The 20,503-nt window shown below is 48.0% G+C and overlaps 1 protein-coding gene and 1 long non-coding RNA gene across 3 annotated transcripts; both read right to left on the bottom strand.

Moving 5' to 3' along the window:
• Window positions 1-8,616: 8,616 nt before the first annotated feature.
• Window positions 8,617-16,390, bottom strand: LOC147964482 (uncharacterized). 2 transcript variants are annotated; one of them, XM_087527066.1, is made up of 7 exons: window positions 11,702-16,390; window positions 11,607-11,642; window positions 11,388-11,489; window positions 11,242-11,306; window positions 10,710-11,166; window positions 10,043-10,319; window positions 8,617-9,956 (listed from the first exon to the last, which is right to left on the bottom strand). In XM_087527066.1, the coding sequence occupies exons 1-6, from the start codon at window positions 11,783-11,785 to the stop codon at window positions 10,299-10,301; spliced, it is 765 nt and encodes a 254-aa protein (XP_087383192.1). In that variant the 5' UTR covers window positions 11,786-16,390; the 3' UTR covers window positions 8,617-9,956; window positions 10,043-10,298. The 2 variants fall into 2 exon arrangements, with proteins under 2 accessions (XP_087383192.1, XP_087383193.1); XM_087527067.1 differs by having other exon boundaries at window positions 11,388-11,483.
• A 55-nt stretch (window positions 16,391-16,445) lies between these two features.
• LOC147964481 (uncharacterized) lies at window positions 16,446-20,111 on the bottom strand. Its single transcript, XR_015609362.1, has 3 exons — window positions 19,978-20,111; window positions 18,542-19,439; window positions 16,446-18,462 (listed from the first exon to the last, which is right to left on the bottom strand). It is a non-coding gene; the product is annotated as an uncharacterized LOC147964481 (long non-coding RNA).
• Window positions 20,112-20,503: the final 392 nt, after the last annotated feature.

The raw sequence follows: 20,503 nt of genomic DNA, 5'->3' as shown, positions 1-20,503 counted from the left end.
CTCAACCCAACAACCCGGCGTCCATTGCAAAGGAACCATAAGCCGGGGTTTGATGCCTCTCAAGATCTCTTGATTGGCCCTCTCCCCTTGACCATTGGACTGGGGGTGAGGCACTGATGATACGTCAAGCCGGATGTGCTCACGTTGATAGAACTCCTTCATGGCACCCTTTGACAGATTGGTACCATTGTCTGTTATAATGCTGTGTGGAAAGCCAAACCGGAAGATCACCTTTTTGATGAATTGAACCGTCGTGGCTGCATCACACTTACTGACTGGCTCTGCCTCTACCCACTTCATGAACTTATCAACCGCTACCAAAAGGTGGGTCTTCTTGTCCTTGGACCTCTTGAAGGGCCCAACCATATCTAGCCCCCAAGTTGCAAATGGCCAACTGATTGGAATCATCCTCAATTCTTGAGCCGGTACATCAGCACGTCATGAGAATTTTTGACATCCATTGCACCTTTTGACCAAGTCCTCGGCATCAGCATGAGCTGTTAACCAATAAAAACCATGAAGAAATGCCTTGGCCACCAAAGACATTGAACCGGCGTGGTGACCACAATCTCCTTCGTGGATCTCATGCAAAATTTCACGGCCTTCTTCAGGAGACACACAGCGTTGAAACGCCCCTGTCACACTGCAATGATGTAACTCTCCATTGATAATACTCATGGACTTGGACCGCCGGATTATCTGCCTGGCCAAAGTTTCATCCTCTGGTAACTCGCCCGGGTTCATATACGCCAAACATGGAACCATCCAATCTGGAATAACATGAAGAGCTGCCACCAACTGAGCTTACGGATCAGGAATAGCCAAATCCTCTTCATCGGGGAGCTTGACAGACGTTTTATGCAACACATCCAGGAAGACATTAGGTGGAATCGGTTTACGTTGGGAACCCAAACGGCTTAAAGCATCTGCCGCTTCGTTCTTCCGCCGGTTCACATGATCCACTTGATAACCTTTGAAGTGACCTGCAACAATATCCACCTCACGGCGATATGCCACCATGAGTGGGTCCTTGGAATCCCAAGTGCCGGACACTTGTTGAGCCACCAGGTCCGACTCATCGAAGCACTTAACTCGGCTTAGGTTCATCTCCTTAGCCATCCGAAGACCATGGAGTAAGGCCTCATACTCATCTGCATTGCTAGTGCAAGGGAACATTAAACGGAGAACATAACAAAACTTATCACCTCGTGGGGAAGTTAATATGACTCCATCCCCCGAGCCCTCCAATTGCCTGGACCCATCAAAATGAATAATCCAATAAGTATAATCCGACTTCTCTTCTAGCGCTTGTTGTTCTGTCCAATCATTGATGAAATCCACAAGTGCCTGAGATTTGATCGCCGTTAGGGGTATGTATTTCAACCCGTGAGGCCCGAGCTCGATGGCCCATTTAGCAATCCGGCCAATTGCTTCCCTATTCTGTATTATATCCCCCAAAGGAGCAGAGCTGACCACCGTGATGGGATGACCTTGGAAATATTGCTTAAGCTTCCGGCTTGCCATGAAAACTCCATACACCAACTTCTGCCAATGTGGGTACCTCTGCTTGGACTCAATAAGTACCTCACTGATATAGTAAACCGGCCGTTGAACCGGATATTCCTTTCCGGCCTCCTTGCGCTCCACCACAATAGCCACGCTAACAGCCCGGGCATTAGCTGCCACATATAACAACAATGGCTCTTTGTCAACCGGAGCAGCGAGAACCGGCGGATTAGCCAGCTGCCGCTTTAAATCCTCAAATGCTTCATTAGCGGTGTTACTCTAGACAAAGTTATCCATTTTCTTCAGCATCTGATACAAAGGGATGGCCTTCTCGCCAAGGCAGCTGATAAACCGGCTCAACGCGGCAATCCGGCCTGCCAGGCGTTGAACATCATTGATACACTTCCGTTTGGCCAAAGAAGTAATGGCTTTGATTTTTTTCCGGATTAGCTTCAATGCCCCTGTTAGACACCAAAAAGCATCATTTTATAAACCTGCAGGTTATCAAAGGTCTTCTTCAAGTCATCAATCAATGTCTCCTTCTTCCTTGATTTCACCACATATCATCTACATATGCATTGCGGCCAATCTGATCATGAAGACAATTCTGCACACACACCGCTGATAGGTCGCCTGGGCGCTCTTCAGCCCAAAGGGCATAGACACATAACAGAAGGCTCCAAAAGGAGTTATGATGGCTGTCTTCTACTGGTCCTTAACTGCCATTTTGATCTGATGGTAGCCAGAATACGCATCCAGAAAGCTCAAATGCTCACAACCCGCCGTAGCATCAATGATTTGATCAATAGGAGGGAGGGCAAAAGGATCTGCTAGACAGGCTTTGTTGAGATCTGTGTAGTCCACACACATACGCCAAGTGCCGTTCTTCTTGAGCACCAGCACCGGATTAGCCAGCCACTCAGGATGAAATACTTCAACGATAAATCCAGCCGCCAAGAGCCTGGCTACTTCTTCACCAATAGCCTTGCGTCTTTCTTCATTGAACCGGCGAAGAAATTGCTTGACCGGTTTATACTTGGGATCAACATTGAGAGTGTGCTCAGTGAGTTCTCTCGGTACACCTGGCATGTCAGAAGGCTTCCACGCAAAGATGTCCCGATTCTCACGGATGAACTCGATGAGCGCGCTTTCTTATTTTGGATCCAAATTAGCGCTGATGCTAAACTACTTGGACGAATCACCGGGCACGAAGTCGACAAGCTTAGTCTCATCAACCGATTTAAACTTTAGGGCCGGATCATGCTCTGTAGTTGGTTTCTTTAATGAAGTCATATCTGCCGGATCAACATTGTCCTTATAGAACTTCAATTCCTCAGTTGCACAAACTGACTCAGCGTATGCCGCATCGCCCTCTTCACATTCCAAAGCGATCTTGCGACTCCCGTGCACTGTGATAGTCCCCTTATGACCCGGCATCTTGAGCTGCAGATATACATAACAGGGCCTTTCGATAAACTTAGCATAAGTCGGTCGTCCAAACAGGGCATTATATGGGCTCTTGATTTTCACCACCTCAAAGGTCAACTTCTCTGATCTTGAATCATGCTCGTCGCCAAAAGAAACCTCCAGAGCTATCTTACCAACGGGATATGCCGATTTACAAGGTATCACACCATGAAAGACCGTGTTGGACGGTTTAAGATTTTTATCTGTTAACCCCATGCGACGGAAGGTTTCATAATAAAGGATATTGATACTACTCCCCCCATCCATGAGTACTTTGGTGAACTTATAACCTCCCACATGAGGTGCCACCACCAACACTAGATGACCCGGATTATCAACCCGGGGCAGATGATCCTCTCGACTCCACACAATGGGCTGTTTAGACCAGCGTAAGTATCGGGGAACCGCCGGTTCAACGGAATTCACTGCCCTTTTATGAAGCTTCTGACCGCGCTTGTCCAGGCTAGTGGTGAAGACATGATACTGAAGGAAATATGCCCTAGAGGCAATAATAAAGTTATTATTTATTTCCTTATATCATGATAAATGTTTATTATTCATGCTAGAATTGTATTAACCGGAAACATAATACATGTGTGAATACATAGACAAACAGAGTGTCACTAGTATGCCTCTACTTGACTAGCTCGTTAATCAAAGATGGTTATGTTTCCTAACCATGAACAATGAGTTGTTATTTGATTAACGGGATCACATCATTAAGAGAATGATCTGATTGACATGACCCATTCCATTAGCTTAGCACCCAATCGTTTAGTATGTTGCTATTGCTTTCTTCATGACTTATACATGTTCCTGTAACTATGAGATTATGCAACTCCTGTTTGCCAGAGGAACACTTTGGGTGCTACCAAACGTCACAACGTAACTGGGTGATAATAAAGGAGCATTACAGGTGTCTCCAAAGGTACATGTTGGGTTGGCCTATTTCGAGATTAGGATTTGTCACTCTGATTATCGGAGAGGTATCTCTGGGCCCTCTCGGTAATGCACATCACATAATCCTTGCAAGCATTGCAACTAATGAGTTAGTTGCGGGATGATGTATTACAGAACGAGTAAAGAGACTTGCCGGTAACGAGATTGAACTAGGTATTGGATACCGACAATCGAATCTCGGGCAAGTAACATACCGATGACAAAGGGAACAACGTATGTTGTTATGCGGTCTGACCGATAAAGATCTTCGTAGAATATGTAGGAGCCAATATGGGCATCCAGGTCCCGCTATTGGTTATTGACCGGAGACGTGTCTCGGTCATGTCTACATTGTTCTCGAACCCGTAGGGTCCGCACGCTTAAAGTTACGATGACAGTTGTTATGAGTTTTATGCATGCATTTTGATGTACCGAATGTTGTTCGGAGTCCGAGATGACATCACGGACATGACGAGGAACTCCGAAATGGTTCGGAGATAAAGTTTGATATATATGATAATAGTGTTTGGTCACCGGAAGGGTTCCGGAAATCACCGGAAGGGGTTCCGGATGTTTCCCGAAATGTTTGGGTACGAGAACACTTTATTTGGGCCAAAGGGGAAAGCGCACAAGGTTTTTGGAAAGCGCAAAAGGAAGTTTTGCGGAGTCCAGGGGCCAGACGCCAGGGTCCCTGGCGTCTGGGTCCAGACGCCGGGAACCCTGGCGTCTGGCCCTGGAGTCCGAGAAGGACTCTTGCCTTTCGGGTGAAACCGACTTTGTGGAGGCTTTTACTCCAAGTTTCGACCCCAGGGCTCAACATATAAATAGAGGGGCAGGGCTAGCACCAAAGAGAGATCAAGAAACACAAGTTGATCCACGTGATCTATTCCTTAGCCGTGTGCGGCGCCCCCAGCCACCATAGTCCTCGATAATACCGTAGCGGAGTTTAGGCGAAGCCCTGCTGCTGTAGTACATCAAGATCGTCACCACGCCATTGTGCTGACGGAACTCTTCCCCGACACTTTGTTGGATCGGAGTCCGGGGATCGTCATCGAGCTGAACGTGTGCTCGAGCTCGAAGGTGCCGTAGTTTCGGTGCTTGATCGGTTGGATCGTGAAGATGTACGACTACTTCCTCTACGTTGTGTCATCGCTTCCGCAGTCGGTCTGCGTGGGTACGTAGACAGCACTCTTCCCTCTCGTTGCTATGCATCACATGATCTTGCGTGTGCGTAGGAAATTTTTTGAAATTACTACGAAACCCAACAGATACTACCCGCTATTCAACTGCTTCGGATTGCTCTAGTAACCTGACTGCTGCTGTTGCTGTTGCTGATTCCCCTGATTATTATAACCAGCTTGGTTGCCCTGATTGCCTTGATTACCCTGTCCACTCTGGTTGCCATGAAAGCCTGAACCGGAACAACCTCCACCGTAACCCGGCCCATGAGATCTGGGGCCTGAACCGCCACCCGGTCCATGATCATACCGAAAAACATCAGAGTTTTTGAACTCTTGCATGATGTAACAATCTTTCCAGAGGTGCGTGGACGGGTTCTCCTTCGTCCCGTGCTTTGGGCAAGGCTATTACAACAGATAAGATAGGCGGTCTGGATTAGGACTTGGTCCTCCACCGCGCTGGGGCGATTTACCTTTACACCGTTGGCCTTTATCCTGCGTGTTGGTATTAGCTACAAAATCCAAGCTATTATCCGCTTTACGATTACCGTTGTTTCCATGGCCCGTCGGGTTGTGCTGCTGCCCCTTGGTATGTCCGCTCTTCTTTCCCTTCCCTGTCTTGTCATCGTCAGACTCGGGGTCCTTGGTACCATCAGAGTTGGCATATTTCACCAGAGCAGCCATGAGAGTCCCCATATCATTGCAGTGGCATTTGAGCCGTCCCAACTTCAGCTTCAGAGGTGCAAACCGGCAATTGCCTTCCAACGTTAAAACTGCTGTGTCAATGTTAATGCAGTCCGATGAATGCAAAATCTCCGAAACCCGGCGCACCCAATGGGTTGTTGATTCTCCTTCCTCCTAGACACAGGCAGCTAGGTCCATAATTGACATGGGCTGCTTGCATGTATCCTTGAAGTTCTGGATAAACCGGGCCCTCAGCTCGGCCCATCACTCAATGGAGTTAGCTGGTAACTTTTTCAACCAAGTTCGAGCCGTTCCTTCCAACATCATGGTAAAGTATTTAGCGCATGCCGCATCGTCCACATCCAGCATCTCCATTGCCATCTCATAGCTTTCCACCCATGACTCGGGGCATAAATCAGCGGTGTAATTCATCACTTTTCATGGGCCTTTGAAATCCTTGGGCAGGCACATGTTGCGTAGCGCTGGGACGAGACATGGTACTCCCAAAGAGCTAGAGGTAACCCCTGGTTCCACCGATGTGGTTAGACGAACCGGAGTAAGTTGGCGGGCCTCATGCGGTGCTGCTAACTCGGCTTCTCGACGAGCTCTAGCACGATCCACCACATCTTGAGCATCACCACCACCACCCGCTGGGTTATGGCCATGGGGCGGATCATGGTTCCGCGCAGTGCTTGATACGGCCGGTTCATCCATACGCCTGCTGTAGCTCCGGCTTGGGCAGGGAGTAGAATGGATCCTCTCGCGACTATATGAATAAGCCTACTGCTGAACCAAAGCTGTCTGAAGAAGCTCCCTAGCCCGTCGCATTTCGACTGCCACCGGAGACTCACCTTCGATCGGAAGGGCCGCTAGCCGTGAAGCGGCAGCAACAATGTTGTCCATCGGGTTAGAGTAATGACCCGGTGGTGTTGGGACATGCGGTGGCGAAACGTGATTCTGGCGAGGCGGATCCACCAAACGTGGCTGAACCGGCGCCCCCGCTCCAGGTGCCTCCGCCCGGTTTACCATCAGCGGATTACTTTTCCCCGCTCCTGGGGTGTTAAAGAGGTTCCTGGCCTCATAAACCGGCGGCAGGCGAGATTGGTACCTCCTCCCCAGGACATCATTTGACGCACTCTAATCCAGCATAAGCCGGTAAGCATGTGCATCCAATGCGGCCCGTTCCGCAGCCATCCTGGTATCCTCAGCTGCCAAGTCGGCTTTGGCCTGGGCGATCTGATCCTTCACCTTCGCGATTTCCGCATTATGTGCATCTTGATCCGCCGGGTTAACCTCCGCCATCAGCATTGCCAAAGCGTCAAATAAATCAGATAGAACCTGAGCCGTCAGTCGCATAGGGCCTCCTGCCCCGGCCGTTGTCGCTGCTGCTGATCCGGAAATTATCACTGCTGCGGTCGAAGAGTGGAGTGCTGGTTGCGTACCGGCCATGAAGAGCGCAGCCCGGTTTGGCGGATTAAAGGGGTCTGGAATACTGTCGCCATCGGAAAAGCCCCCAATCCGGCCATCTTGCAACTGATATAACGACTCGGTCTCTCCGGTTGATGACTTGTCGCCGGAATAAACGACGGTTTCACCACCAGATTCCGATCTATCCTCAGATTCCCCTCCGTGGATGACTCCCACTAAGGCACACTTCATGACAGGCTTAACCCCAGCAGATCTCGCACGCTAAGCAATTTCGACGAGGTCAGTGCAGATGTCCGGCTCAGGGCCCGGTTCGCCGATCTTGCCAATGAAGACGTGTATGCCACCAAAGGGGACCCGGTACCCATACTCAATTGAGCCGGCCTCGGGGCCCCAGCCTGAATCGTTGATGTAGAGCTTGCCACGACGACTCTTGGTCATCCGGCCCACAGCGTAGCCCTTGAGTCCTTCGAAGCTGCCCTCTAAGAACTTGAAACCATCATGCGATAGCCCCACGGTGGGCGCCAACTGTCATGGTTTGTCACGGCAGATGTCCTAAGGAAAGGACTTAGTCGTGGAGCCATCACGCGGGTTAGCTTAAAGGGGTTAAAGCGGACAAGGGATGCAGAGAGTTTATACTGGTTCGGCCCCTTGCGGTGAAGGTAAAAGCCTAATCCAGTTGTTGTGGATGCTAGGGTTTTGATGACCAGGGAGCGAATACACTTTGCCTGAGTCTCGAATTGTTGTCTGTTGTCGTCAAACTGCCGCCGGGTTCTCCCCTTATCTACATGGGTTGACGCCCGTCGGTTTACAGAATCCCGAGGTCGGCACATAAACGTGTCTGGCCCGGTATCTACTCTTTCTATCTTACAACACAAGTTTACATATCAACGCCGGTTTATGTCTACAGGCCTTAAAACAGCTTTTGGACCCTGGGCCTTCATAAAGCGTCACCGTCTTTGTCTTCATGGGCTTCAGATACAGTGAACCATTATGGGGCTAACCCGGCCTCTCCTGGTCGGTTTACAGCCAGTAGTAATATCCCAACAGTCTCGAATCCATCGAAGATCAAGTCTCCGCAGACGTCCGCGACATAGTTCAAGCTTTCGAATCTGACCTGATGGCCAGGGGCATAACTATCGATCTGCTCCAGATGGCCAAGCGAGTTGGCCCACAGTACAAAGCCGCCGAACACGAAGATCTGTCTAGGGAGGAAGGTTTCTCCCTAGACGGCATCACTATGGACGATCGAAGGGGCCATCGAACCTTTCATCGACGACACAGTGGAACTCTCAATGAAAGCACCAATGTCGGTGTCAAAACCGGAGGATCTCGGGTAGGGGGTCCCGAATTGTACTTCTAAGGTCGATGGTGGCAGGAGACGGGGGACACGATGTTTACCCAGGTTCGTGCCCTCTCTATGGAGGTAATACTCTACTTCCTGCTTGATTGATCTTGATGAATATGAGTGTTACAAGAGTTGATCTACCACGAGATCATAATGGCTAAACCCTAGAAGTCTAGTCTTTATGACTATGGTAATGAGTATATATCCTATCCGGACTACGCCCTCCAGTTTATATAGACACCAGAGGGATCTAGGGTTACATAGAGTCGGTTACATAGGAAGGAATCTTCATAGTTGATCACCAAGCTTGCCTTCCACGCCAAGAAGAGTCCTATCCGGACATGGGTACAGTCTTCGGCCTTCATGTCTTCACAGTCCATCAGTTCGGCCCATGGATAACAGGCCGGATGACCGAGGACCCCTTCATCCAGGACTCCCTCAACTATACAGTCACCAGTGGATTTTATTTGGGGCATTATGACCCGCCCTGCGGTAGACCGCCAGGGCACTTGTTATCCGCTTGTGTGCAGGGAATATGATAAACATGGTTTGCATAATTGATGACATTATAAGCATAAGTGGCAGATCATCAAACATTAGATCTGTGGCTCAAAAGTGTTATGCAAATCAACATGCACGATGGCATGGCAGATCATTGTTTTCAAGCTAGCCTATTACAAGGCATCGAGCGGCCTAAAAGAATCAAGTGTTTTTGATACGCACAGCATCCACAACTGTGGATGACAAACCGGCCCTTGGATTAGTGGTCTTGGCCTTGGCGGGTTGAGACTTCTGGGTCATCCCGCGCCGGTTCTTCTTCTTCCTCCATTGCCCAGAAGTTAGGTGATGACCAATCGATGCCAATCAAGGCTTGGAACTCAGCTTCATCATTGATAAGTTCAGACGGATGAATTTCAGGTGCAAAAGTATGCTTACGGATTGGAGGGATAAGATCCACAGTATCATAAGCCTGTGTCTTCATCTTTGAATTGACTGCTGTATAAGATGCCTGATATCTTGAAAGATCAGTTTCTTCAGCGAGTTTACTTGCCAGTGGGCGCATCTCTTTTACGCAAGCAGCAAAGTCTTTCTGATCAAACGAAGACCCGTCCTCTTTGAAACTGGGGCAGCCAGTGGCCATCTCGGCCGGGTCTAATTTGCCTGCCATGCCTTTGCCCAGCTCAAGGCCGTAATGGCACTGGCTCTAGCAGCTGACCGCTTAATTTCTTCAATTTTTGCGGGCAGGACAGAAAGTTTGTTTAACACATCTCTGATAAGATATGGTGCTTGCTTGGTGTGCGAGATGGTGACTATTGTGCATTGAGCACATGTATACAATTGTTCCACCAGCGTATAAGCCGCCTTGAGTTTGATCGGCATATCTTGGCCAAGATTGGTACTCCTAGAGCCTGTTCAACAAAATACGCGGTTAAGTCATCAGGCGGCTTACAAAGTTGAGCATTGGAATTATTCACAATAACTAAGTATTACTTACCAAAAATAGCGGCAGTCATCTATGTGATATGACGTTTTAAGCCGGTAAGTTCTGTGGTGACCTCTTGCAAAGAGGCTTCAGCGTATTCTGCTCGCTGCACCAAACCAGTCTTTTCTTCAGCCCAGGCAGCTCTCTTTGCATCAAACCCGGTTTTAAGTTTTTCTATCTCATCCAAGGTAAATTTGAATTTGGAGTCATCTTTCCGGGTCTTAGCCCCTTGCAGTTCAAGTCGAGTCTTTAAATCAGCCAATTGAGATTAAAATAGAGTTGAGGCTTCCTGTAAGCAAGAGGTTGAACAATTATTAGCAACTATGTCACAATATAACACAGATAAAGTCCCAAGCCCTTTGCACGCAATAGCACTTGGCACTTGGGGGCTAATGGGTGGAGAAGTTCGTTTATAAAGCAGTAACAGACGAAACCGGTTCACCTTTTTTCCAAGATAACCCGGCCTGTGATGGTTATGAGGTGAGAATTTATTTGCAAGATATAAAACTGATCCGGCTCATATTTTTTCAAGACAAATCGGATCATGGGGGCTATGGATTGAAGTCATTGCTATAATATCATGGTTGAAGTCTTTGCCATAGTCACTACAATTTTTCCTATGACTAAGACTTGGAGGCTATGGGAATATATCTTAAACAGACAAAGCAGAAGTTTATACCTCATATTTTTGGTGCATTTGTTTGACCATATCAATCTCAAGATCACGGCTAGTGTGCACTTGGCTAAGGTAGCCGGAGAGTACTTCACTGATGCTCAGATGAGAGTAGTTGGCCATATCAAACTTGATCTTGCGCTTCTCAATCAACTCCTCCTTGGCAGAGTGTTTGGCCAGGACAGTGGGATTCCCTGGCTCTTGGAAGCCAGTGCCGGTAATCAAAACATCTTCAATATTCTCATCAGAAGGCTTGATTGGGCTTGGCGGCTTAGCATTCAAAGGATCAATGTTCACATGGTCAGGGGAGGCGCCAGGGTTCTCTGGTGGCGGGTCATCAGCAATTTCCTTCGGGTGTTGCACAGAGGCTTCAGACACTGGTGCTTGCTTCTCCGATTCTTGAGTTTTTAGGTCTTTGTCCGGTTTATTTGTTCTTGCATTTTTACTAGGCTTTGCTATCCCACTGCAAGGAAAAGTTGAAGAGGTTAGTATATGTCAAGGGAGTCAAGTATTAACTAACGAAGGCAAATATTATTACCCAGGGGCAGTTAAAAGCCGACAGCTGGGTCTCAGATGAATCGCTAGAAGAGGAATGGGAAGTTCCTTGATAATTTGAGTCGGAAGAATTAAGTGGTTGGCGAATAAGACCCGCCTTTGGATAAAAAAGTTTGAAATCTAAGGCACCTCTTTCCGGCGCTTGCGCAGGGCTGGTGTGTTTTGTAAGCCGGAGGAGAGAATTCCGCCACCATTGTTCCAGGTCATGCGACAAGCTTCATGTTGCTGTTTCTTCAAAATAAAGTTGGGATCCAAATAAGCTAAAGGATGAGAAAACCTTACTTTCCGACTTGCTTGACGAACTTCCTGTCTTGGCAGAAGTTCTGAGTCGGAGGAAAGGATAGTTACCTCTTCACCATCTACGTGGCTGCCTTCCGCGTCATCCTGATAGTGATCATTGTCAATAAGATGTACAAAAATAAGCCAAGGGAGTCAAGTTCTACCTCCGACTCATCATCATCCAAGTTAAATGATTCAGAAGGGTTGGTCTTCTTCTTGGCAGGCTTTTTCCGAGCCTTATTCTTCATCCGGGTCTTCTTGGACGGTGTCGTGGAATTGTCATGGCAGATGTCCTAGTGTGAGGACTTAGTCGTGAGGCCAAAACATCTATGTGGTAGCTTGAGAGGGGTTGATCGGGATGAGAGACATGAGGCGGATCAACACACAAGACAAGGATTTAGACAGCTTCGGGCCCCGGGAAACATCATCCAGTAATAGCCCTACATGCTGTTTGTGGCTAGGTCTCATTATGCTCATGAGGGAGATGCTGCATAAACCGGCTCTCCTAATTGTGTCTAGCCTTAGAGATTACTTCTTCTCCCCATAGGGTGCCCTACCCCCCTTATATAAGTTGAAGGGGCGGGTTACATATAGAGTCCAACTCGGATTGGGACTTAACCTATTCTGACGTCTCACCAAGGGCTTCTTAACGTCTTGGGCTTCTTAATGTCTCGGGCTTATTAACCCCAGGCGACTCTGTTTGCTGCATCATAACTGTCTGCCGGGTTATAACTGTCTGCTGGGTTATAACTGTCTGCCAACTTACCATCTGCCGGCTTATAACTGTCTGTCGGCTTACCATCTGCCGGCTTATAATCTGTCAGGTCACCAATGAAACACCAAGTCCCAGCCGGGTCATATCTCCGGCCGGGTCATACGCGGGGTATATCCCTGACATTAGCCCCTAGTTTAATTTGGATTTATCCGTGTTAAACTGATCCTGCAAAATAAACACAAGAACAAATTTGACAGGTTGTGCTCCGGGTTAAAAATTCTCGTAAGCCGGCACCTGATCATCCTTAATTCCAATTGTCATTTCCTTCTTCTAGAAAATCCGGGTAAATAGGCTAGCTTCATACTCAATTTACTGATGTTGGTTTCTCACAGAGAAATATTGTGAAGAATAATTCATTTGATTCAACTCCCAATGCTTAACAAAAATATTAATCTTTGAAATACTCATCTGATCTTCAGCCGGCTTGAAGATGTAAAACTTGTCGGTTTACTATTGCCAAAATTGCCGGTTTGTAAATATTGATGGCACCGGGTCATAATTGTTGTTAACATCAAGCTTAGAAATGTACCTCCCTTATATGCATATCACTTGTAGCCCCCAAGTCTTAAGCAGGGAGCATAGTAACAACTTAAGACTTGCTTCAATATAAATGTTGCAACCTTGAAGAAATCCAGGTTGTTCATCTCAGTCACTAGTTAAAACTGAATATTCCACATATGTAGCCCCCAAGTGTCGGGTTGTCATGCTTGCAACAACCTGGGACTTGTAATTGCCTTATGCTCATAAAAAACTTCAACTAGTGTAGCCCCCAAGGGCCGGGTCATTATGCAATAATGAGCAGGGACTTTGTAGATATGATCATTGAAAATAACATCATATGATGTAACCTCCATCATAGGGCTTGAACCCACGACCACAAGGCTAAGAGCCTTGTGTTCTATCAACTGAGCAGTGGATCCTTCAATATAATGGATTAACTTGTGTACCTTGAATTTTTGACAGGAGGAATTGGTAGCCCCAAGGGCCGGCTCATTACGATGTGATGAGTTGGGTCTTCAATAAGGCAAGTAAAAAATGACTTTGCATTAGCCCCCAAGTGCCATGGTGCATGCTGGCAGTGACATGGGACTTGCGTATTTGATGTAATCTCAATCTGAATAATGTAGCCCCCAAGTGTCGGGTCGTAAGCCCGCAACAACTCAGGACTACTCCTTCCATTGTATAATAAATCATATCCATTGATAAAATAATAGCCATTGCTCTGAAGCGACTTTGAAAACCTCAATCATAATACTGGTTATTGATAACCATAATAAAAAATCCAGCCAAGTTTGGCTATTAAAGATTTGAATACCTTATCGGTTGACAAGTAAATCCGGAGTTCAAATACTCAGTGGCTCTTGGCCGATGGAAACTTAATGCGAATCCATTGTAATCCGGGATTTTTGTAACCCTGTGGCTTACAGCCTTTGTGAAAATCAATAATTGATAACCCTTTTGAAACACCAACTTCAATTTTTTATGATGGGCTTGAACTTAATCATTTATGTAAGTCATAACTCTACAAATCCTGCACAGAGTTTAAACAACATATGCCCTGGCGACTTAACTTCAAAAGCTAGGGCGGGTTATCAAAACCCCAAATATGCTCAAATATGAATCATAAAGATTAAGGCTACATGGCCTGAATTGTTTTAAACCATATGTTAATATGGAACAAGGATATGAATAAAAAAAATGCTCTGAGGAAATAATAAATCAGAAAAACAAGGCTTTCATAGGCCGCCAAGCCTAAATCTCAAGTGCTTTCATGGGCCGCCAAGCCACTGAGTTAACCTTTTACACCTTGTAAGCCAGGCCTCACATGACAAACTGCCATTTTAACGTTGACAAGTTCAGGGTCTATAAGATTGACTGTCAAGAGTTCGGCGGGTCATTCCAGGATTACCTGGGCGGAGTGGTAGACTCTACAAAGCAAGATAACCCGAAAATTTTGATGAATACACCTGGCATTCCAAGCCAAAAAGGTTATGTCCTCTTTGGTGAATACACCTATGTTTGAATAGGATAACCCGGAAATTTTGGTGAATACACCTGGCCTTCCAAGTCGAATAAGAGGCTATGTTCTCTTTGGTGAATACACGTATGTTTGAACAGGAAGCTCTCATATGACATATAATAAGCCCGAAGGCTGGATACCTATGTTTGAACCGTGCAGTGCAACAAGTTCTCCTTGGTAACCTTGAACTTGGGTTGCTCAATGAGTAAGAAACCCCCACATAATTTGTAACAAGGCGTGTAAGCCGCATCAAGAGGGTAGTCATAGCTATGCTCAATGAGCAGGAAGCCCCAAGTGACCATAATAAAATGAGCCCATAAGGCAGGATGCCCATGTTTGAACCGCGCATCATGGCAGTAAGTTCTCTTTGGCAACCTTTAATTTTTCCTGAGAACTCGAACGTGCGAGAGATTAATTCTTTTTGAGCAGGAATTCTCAAACCGGATAGTGAGAGCTCAAAACATTGTGGGAGAGAGATTTCCTTGAACCAGATTTTGAACCAATTTTTTTTCTCATAAACGGAACTTTTTCTTTGAGGCGGAACTTTTAGATTACTCCGCACTATTTAAGCTGGAAATTGTCTTGACAACCTTTTGAATTTTCACCAATGTAGCGGTGGCCTCCGGGACCGGGTTATTTTCCCTCCAATGATCCGGGCTCATGAATTGGCTAAGTCATGTCATTCTAACCCCCGAGTCTTAAGACGACTCGAGGAGTTGGCTTAAGATTATCCATATTTGACCGTGATATAAACCGACATATAGTTGATAGTAAAGATGGCCACGGCATTCGAGGCGGCGCGGACGCGGGTGAGTCGGTCGCGGCGCAAACGACGAGTCAATCTCGTGTGTTGATGCAACAAGGGCAGCGATTTGCGCATGTATCCATCGAGCAGCATGGCAAAGACGAGCACTAGTGCAAAAATAATATTGGTGCATGCCCCTTTGCCACACCTTTGTAATGAATAATGGTCCTTCGAAAAAATACCACATACCAGAGTAATTGTTCTTAAACAATGTAATATATGCTCATAAGATATATAAAAAGGATAGCACATGGTATATTTTGCCAAATGAACACGTACGCTGGCATTAGATAATGCTGGTCAGACGTCAGATGACCGCCTAGACGTAGGTCTGATAAAGCAGTAGCTCCCACTGTCGTCGTGTTCCTCTTATATATATATCCTCACGCTATGGATTTGCAGGGAATATAACACTCCGTGCTCGTGAGGTACTGCTGCATATAGCTGCGAATCAAGCGATCAGCCGTGAATCAACCGAACAACTGGGCCTAACCATTACGCACATCGGTTGACCAGTGACTGCTGTATTTCTGTTGGTAGACACCAAGCTTGAAGCAGATCTATGGCGCGTTAGTGCTGAGGAGCAACTCCTTGATATACTCATGTTTAATATGGGATTGGCCAAGGGCAGATGATATAACATTTGGATCACCAAACTCCTCAGAAGTTGAAACGAATCCGCTGGGCGGATCGAGGCCGGCTCTACGCGAGAGCTACAACGAGGGTGCTCCGGTGGGTCGCTGAAGTGTGTCTGCCATAGCGGAGAGGTTTGTCGAGGGGACCCGGTGAAGTTGCAGGGCGGCTTGGAAGTGGCCCTGAGTCAGGACCACGGCTGCAGTAGCAGAGGCGAGTGGCGGCTCAGCAGTGGACACGGGCGGCCGGAACATGCTGCGGCAACGGCGGCTCACAGCGAACGCGCCAGAACGCGGCAGAGGTGAGAGACCGCGGTCGAGGCTCTCCAGCGAGGCACGCCGGAGGAGGCGCTCAGAGGCGGAGGACTCGGCCGGGCGGGTCGATCCATTGCGGCAGGGCTTGCTTGCTTCAGAGCAAGCGGCGAGTGCTGCAGGAGTTCAACCGGAGGCGGCCGAGCACAGTGGCGATTTTGACAGAGGTAGAACGCGGTTGCTGCTGATTGCTCATCTTCTTTCTCTTGTCCATGATCTATAGCGGATAGAACGCATGCACGCGTAAGCTTCATGTATAAGTCATCTGACCTCAGCTGAAGTTAACATGCTGTCTTGATTAGTAGTAGCATCGGGGAAAATAGCCAGCGTTGCATGTTGTATGCTGATAGATTTGACTGCCTCGTCAAGACGGACGCAATGCTTCTCCAAGATGTCTTGTTTTCGTTCAGTCTCTAATGAACAGCCCGTATTTCAGGTCGGACAGAAATGCCATAGCATCTGGGAGAGTTGGCTAAGCAAAGGCGGCTCTCGGCACAAGCGGCACGTGGTTTTGGTGGTTCGGCAATAGAAACCGAGGTGATTCGGAGTCGGAGACGACTTGCAATGGAGGAGAGGGTCCGCGGTGGGTCATGGCGACTCGGCGCGGGTGGCGAGCTGGCTGCGGATCAGCAACAAGGGCGGCAGTGGCAGCTTTTTGCGAGGTCGAGGTGGCTCACAGACTTGAAGTAGGAGCGGCTCTCCTATGCGGCACTTGTGGAGGCCGCGGAGGAGAGCGGCAGCGGCCACGCCGGCGAGCCCACAGCGGCGAGGTGCGGCTCACGACAGAGGCTGATAAGGCACGGAGGTGGAACAGAGGCGCCTCGAGGCCGGGCGGCTCAGAACGATTTCGAGCAGAAACGGCCGGTTGTGGTGGAACGTCAGTAGAGGTGCGTCAGCGAGGCCTCTGCTGCAGATCCCAACGAAGTCAGTGCGAGGGGGTGGCGAGGCGACTCGAGGCCGGTGCGCCGGAGCTGACCCAGCCGAGGCGGCGGTTTAATCCGCGGCAGCTCACTACGAGGGCGGCCACGGCCGGGTCACGCGGAGGCGGCTCAGGGACGAAGATGACGGCGACTCACGGCTTGAGTCCGAGCCCGAAGCAAAGTCCTTGGGCGACTCGGAGTGGGTGCGGCGACTCGTCGCACCAAGGCGGACTCGAGGGCGAAGGCGTGGTTATCCAGAGGCGGCGCTCGAGTCTGTGGTAGAGGCGGCAAAAAACAAAGCGCGGGGTCCATGGAGTCGACCCGGCGAAGCGGAGGCCGGCCCGCTCGAGATGTGGCGGTTTAAAGTGAAACACGAGGAGCGCGCCCGTGAGGCAGCTGTCGGCGGCGGCGGACCCTTCTCATGAAGAGTCGACAAGGTGCCGGCGGCTCACGGTGGAGGCGATTCATGGTAAAAGCCAATCAGCAGAGGCAACCCACGGTGGTGGCTTGGAACAACCTGGCCTTGTGCCTGTTGATGAATTGCACCCATCGGATTTTGGTGAACCGACACTGAACAAAAACAAAACATTAGGGATCTTCTCTGATAATCTTACTAGTCGACCGGATGAACTCTATTAATAAAAAATTTCTATTCTTGATCAAAGCTGGAGTAGCTCCTTCCAAAACCGACTTTTCCTCATCCTAAAACTTGCGAACTTCTCAAAACGCTAGTTAAGATCCCTCCAAGAACAACACCACCATACGCAGGCCCCATGGTGGACGCCAACTGTCGTGGAATTGTCACGTCAGATGTCCTAGTATGAGGACTTAGTCATGAGGCCAACGCATATATGTGGTAGCTTGAGAGGGGTTGATTGGGATGAGAGACACGAGGTGGATCAACATACAAGACAAGGATTTAGACAGCTTCGAGCCCCGGGAAACATCATCCGGTAATAGCCCTACATGCTATTTGTGGCTAGGTCTCATTATGCTCGTGAGGGAGACGCCGCATAAACCGGCTCTCCTAATTGTGTCTAGCCTTAGAGATTATTTCTTCTCCCCTTAGGGTGCCCTGCCCCCCTTATATAAGTTGAAGGGGCGGGTTACATATAGAGTCCAACTCGGATTGGGACTTAACCTATTCTGATGTCTCACCATGGGTTTCTTAACGTCTTGGGATTCTTAATGTCTCGGGCTTATTAACCCCGGGCGATTCTGTCTACCGGGTTATAATTGTCTGCCGGCTTACCATCTGCCGGCTTATAACTGTCTGTCGGCTTACCATCTGCTGGCTTATAACTGTCTGCCAGCTTACCATCTACCGGCTTATAATCTGCCGGGTCACCAATGAAACACCAAGTCCCAGCCGGGTCATATCTTCGGCCAGGTCATACCGCGGGGTATATCCCCGACAGAGGGCTTATCTTGCAACTTCCTATTCCAGAAAGGAGAGTCGGCCTGCGAAAGATAAAGTGACTGTAAGAAGGCAGTTTCAAATGAATAACTGAATGAGCCGGAGATTGTTTCAGATACTTACAACTGGAGGTTGATTAAGGGTGCAGAAAGGATTTAAACCGGTCTGGTTGCAATCTCCCAAGCTCTCATTCAGCAGAGTCTTGGTCATATTATTGACATCTTCATTAGTCAACTCTATTTGACAGTGGCACTGAGGACCTTTGACATTAGCAGTATATTCACACATTAAACTAGAGCGGTGGCTTAAGGGCAAAATTCTCCAGGCAATCTAGCATCGGACTAGGTCGATTCCAGTCAAACCATTAGCCATTAAGGCTCTGATCTTTGAAAAGGTGGGCATGTATTTGGCTCGTTCTCCTGTGCTAATCCGTTCTAGAAGAGGGTGCATGTTGCTAAGCCGATTTTCATGATAACCCGGCAGAGGATTTTCACCTTCTGGAGAAGTGTCTTGGCAGTAAAACCAAGTTTGGTTCCAGTCCTTAGGATGACTGGGCAATCTGGCGGCTGGGAAGGTGGCTTCTTTCTGCCTCTGAATCAAAATGCCACCTAACTCTAGGCTGGGCCCATTTGTGAATTTAGTCTATCAGTTTAAGTAGTAAAACTCCCTGAATAGTTCTACAATGGGCTCCTGTTGAAGGTACACCTCGTAGAACACTTGAAAGTTGCAGATGTTTGAAACAAAATTGGGCCCAATATCTTGAGGATGGAACTTGAAAAAGTGCAGCACATCGCGAAAGAATTTTGAGCCGGGAGGGGTAAAACCTGGAGCAGATGATCTGTAAAGACAATTACTTCACCTTCCTTGGGCTCGGGAGGGGTTTCTGTGCCTGTGACCCTCAAATGGATGACATCTTTTTTGGCTAAGATGCCTGTTTGGACGAACTCATTCAATGTTTCCTCGGTGACCCGGGAAACTACCCAGTTGCAGGAGGTGACAGTCTTGGCTTTAGACAATTTTACTACAAAGGAAAACATTGCCGGTTTAAGATTGTGCTATTAAGCCGGCCGATGATTAAAAAGAAAAGTGTTGCAAAGATTGACATGATTAAGCCGGAACACAGTGTCGGGTCATATGGATTGTGAACATATATATTGGCAGCTTAAAAGGGGACTAATGGTACATGGCGGGTTACGATTTATCAGTTAAGCCGCCCGAACAATTGCTATATTTCAGATCTATGAGTGAGGATTTGCTAAGTGATGACAAACAGATTCCATAGACTGGTGCTATAATTTTGGATCTACAGCAATTCAGAAAATAAAACAAATTCTAAACCTAAGGTGGCGGCAGCAGCAGAGCTCGTGTGCTCAGATGAGATCTACTATGGAAGGGATATCTTCTGCTATTGAAAATGAATGCTAAAACGGTTGCCGCACAACTTGGATGCCAAGTTCAGATCTGGTTATGCAATCTAAGAGAGGAAGTGGAGGAACAACGAAGAACTTCGATGAACATAGAACCCTAAACGCAGATCTGATATAAGTTAAGACAAGTACCTGGAGGTGCTGATAAACAGCAAAGAGGTGCCGCCATGCTCTGGTCCGTTCAGGTTGATGCAGCGGTCGGAGTTGAGGCAGTTGACGAAGGACGGCGGCGACGGAGCTCGAGCACGCATGGGCGTTGCGAGGAAGAAGACAAAGACGAGGAGGCAAGGGAAAAAATGAAAAGGACCCATGTCCCTATTTATAGGGGGATGGATAAAAGGCATGCGCGAGAATCGAGGAGGTCAAAAAATGATTATGTGGCTGCGCAGATGCCTCGATTTTCGGGAGGTCTATTATAGATAAAGATGTGCTGAGATGTTCTGGGCCTCGTGCAAAGTTAATGCAAGCTGACGTCATGGCGGGTTAACACAATTCTGTGAGCTGACGTCATGGCGGGTTATAGCAAGATCATAAAGGTTGATGATGGAAGATTTTGCTAAGTTAGGCACTGAAGATTGATGTGAACAAGTTCAAATCAACCTGGGGCCTAATGTTGGGGATATAAATACTGGGTATGACCCGCCCAGGAGGGGCCGGG

This window comes from Triticum urartu, chromosome 6A (genome assembly GCF_056163025.1).
Source record: "Triticum urartu cultivar PI428250 chromosome 6A, HENAU_Tu73, whole genome shotgun sequence".
Lineage (NCBI taxonomy): Eukaryota > Viridiplantae > Streptophyta > Magnoliopsida > Poales > Poaceae > Triticum > Triticum urartu.
This window is presented reverse-complemented; position numbering and strand designations above follow the sequence as displayed.

Bases quoted from the DNA above. Each gene is read 5' to 3' on its own strand.
- LOC147964482 (XM_087527066.1), bottom strand. From the start codon at position 11,785: ATGAAGAATAAGGCTCGGAAAAAGCCTGCCAAGAAGAAGACCAACCCT. The intron at 11,490-11,606 runs GTAACTATCCTT...TTTATTTTGAAG, and splicing joins GCCACGTAGATGGTGAAGAG to AAACAGCAACATGAAGCTTG. The intron at 11,167-11,241 runs GTAATAATATTT...TTTTCCTTGCAG, and splicing joins CGGCTTTTAACTGCCCCTGG to TGGGATAGCAAAGCCTAGTA.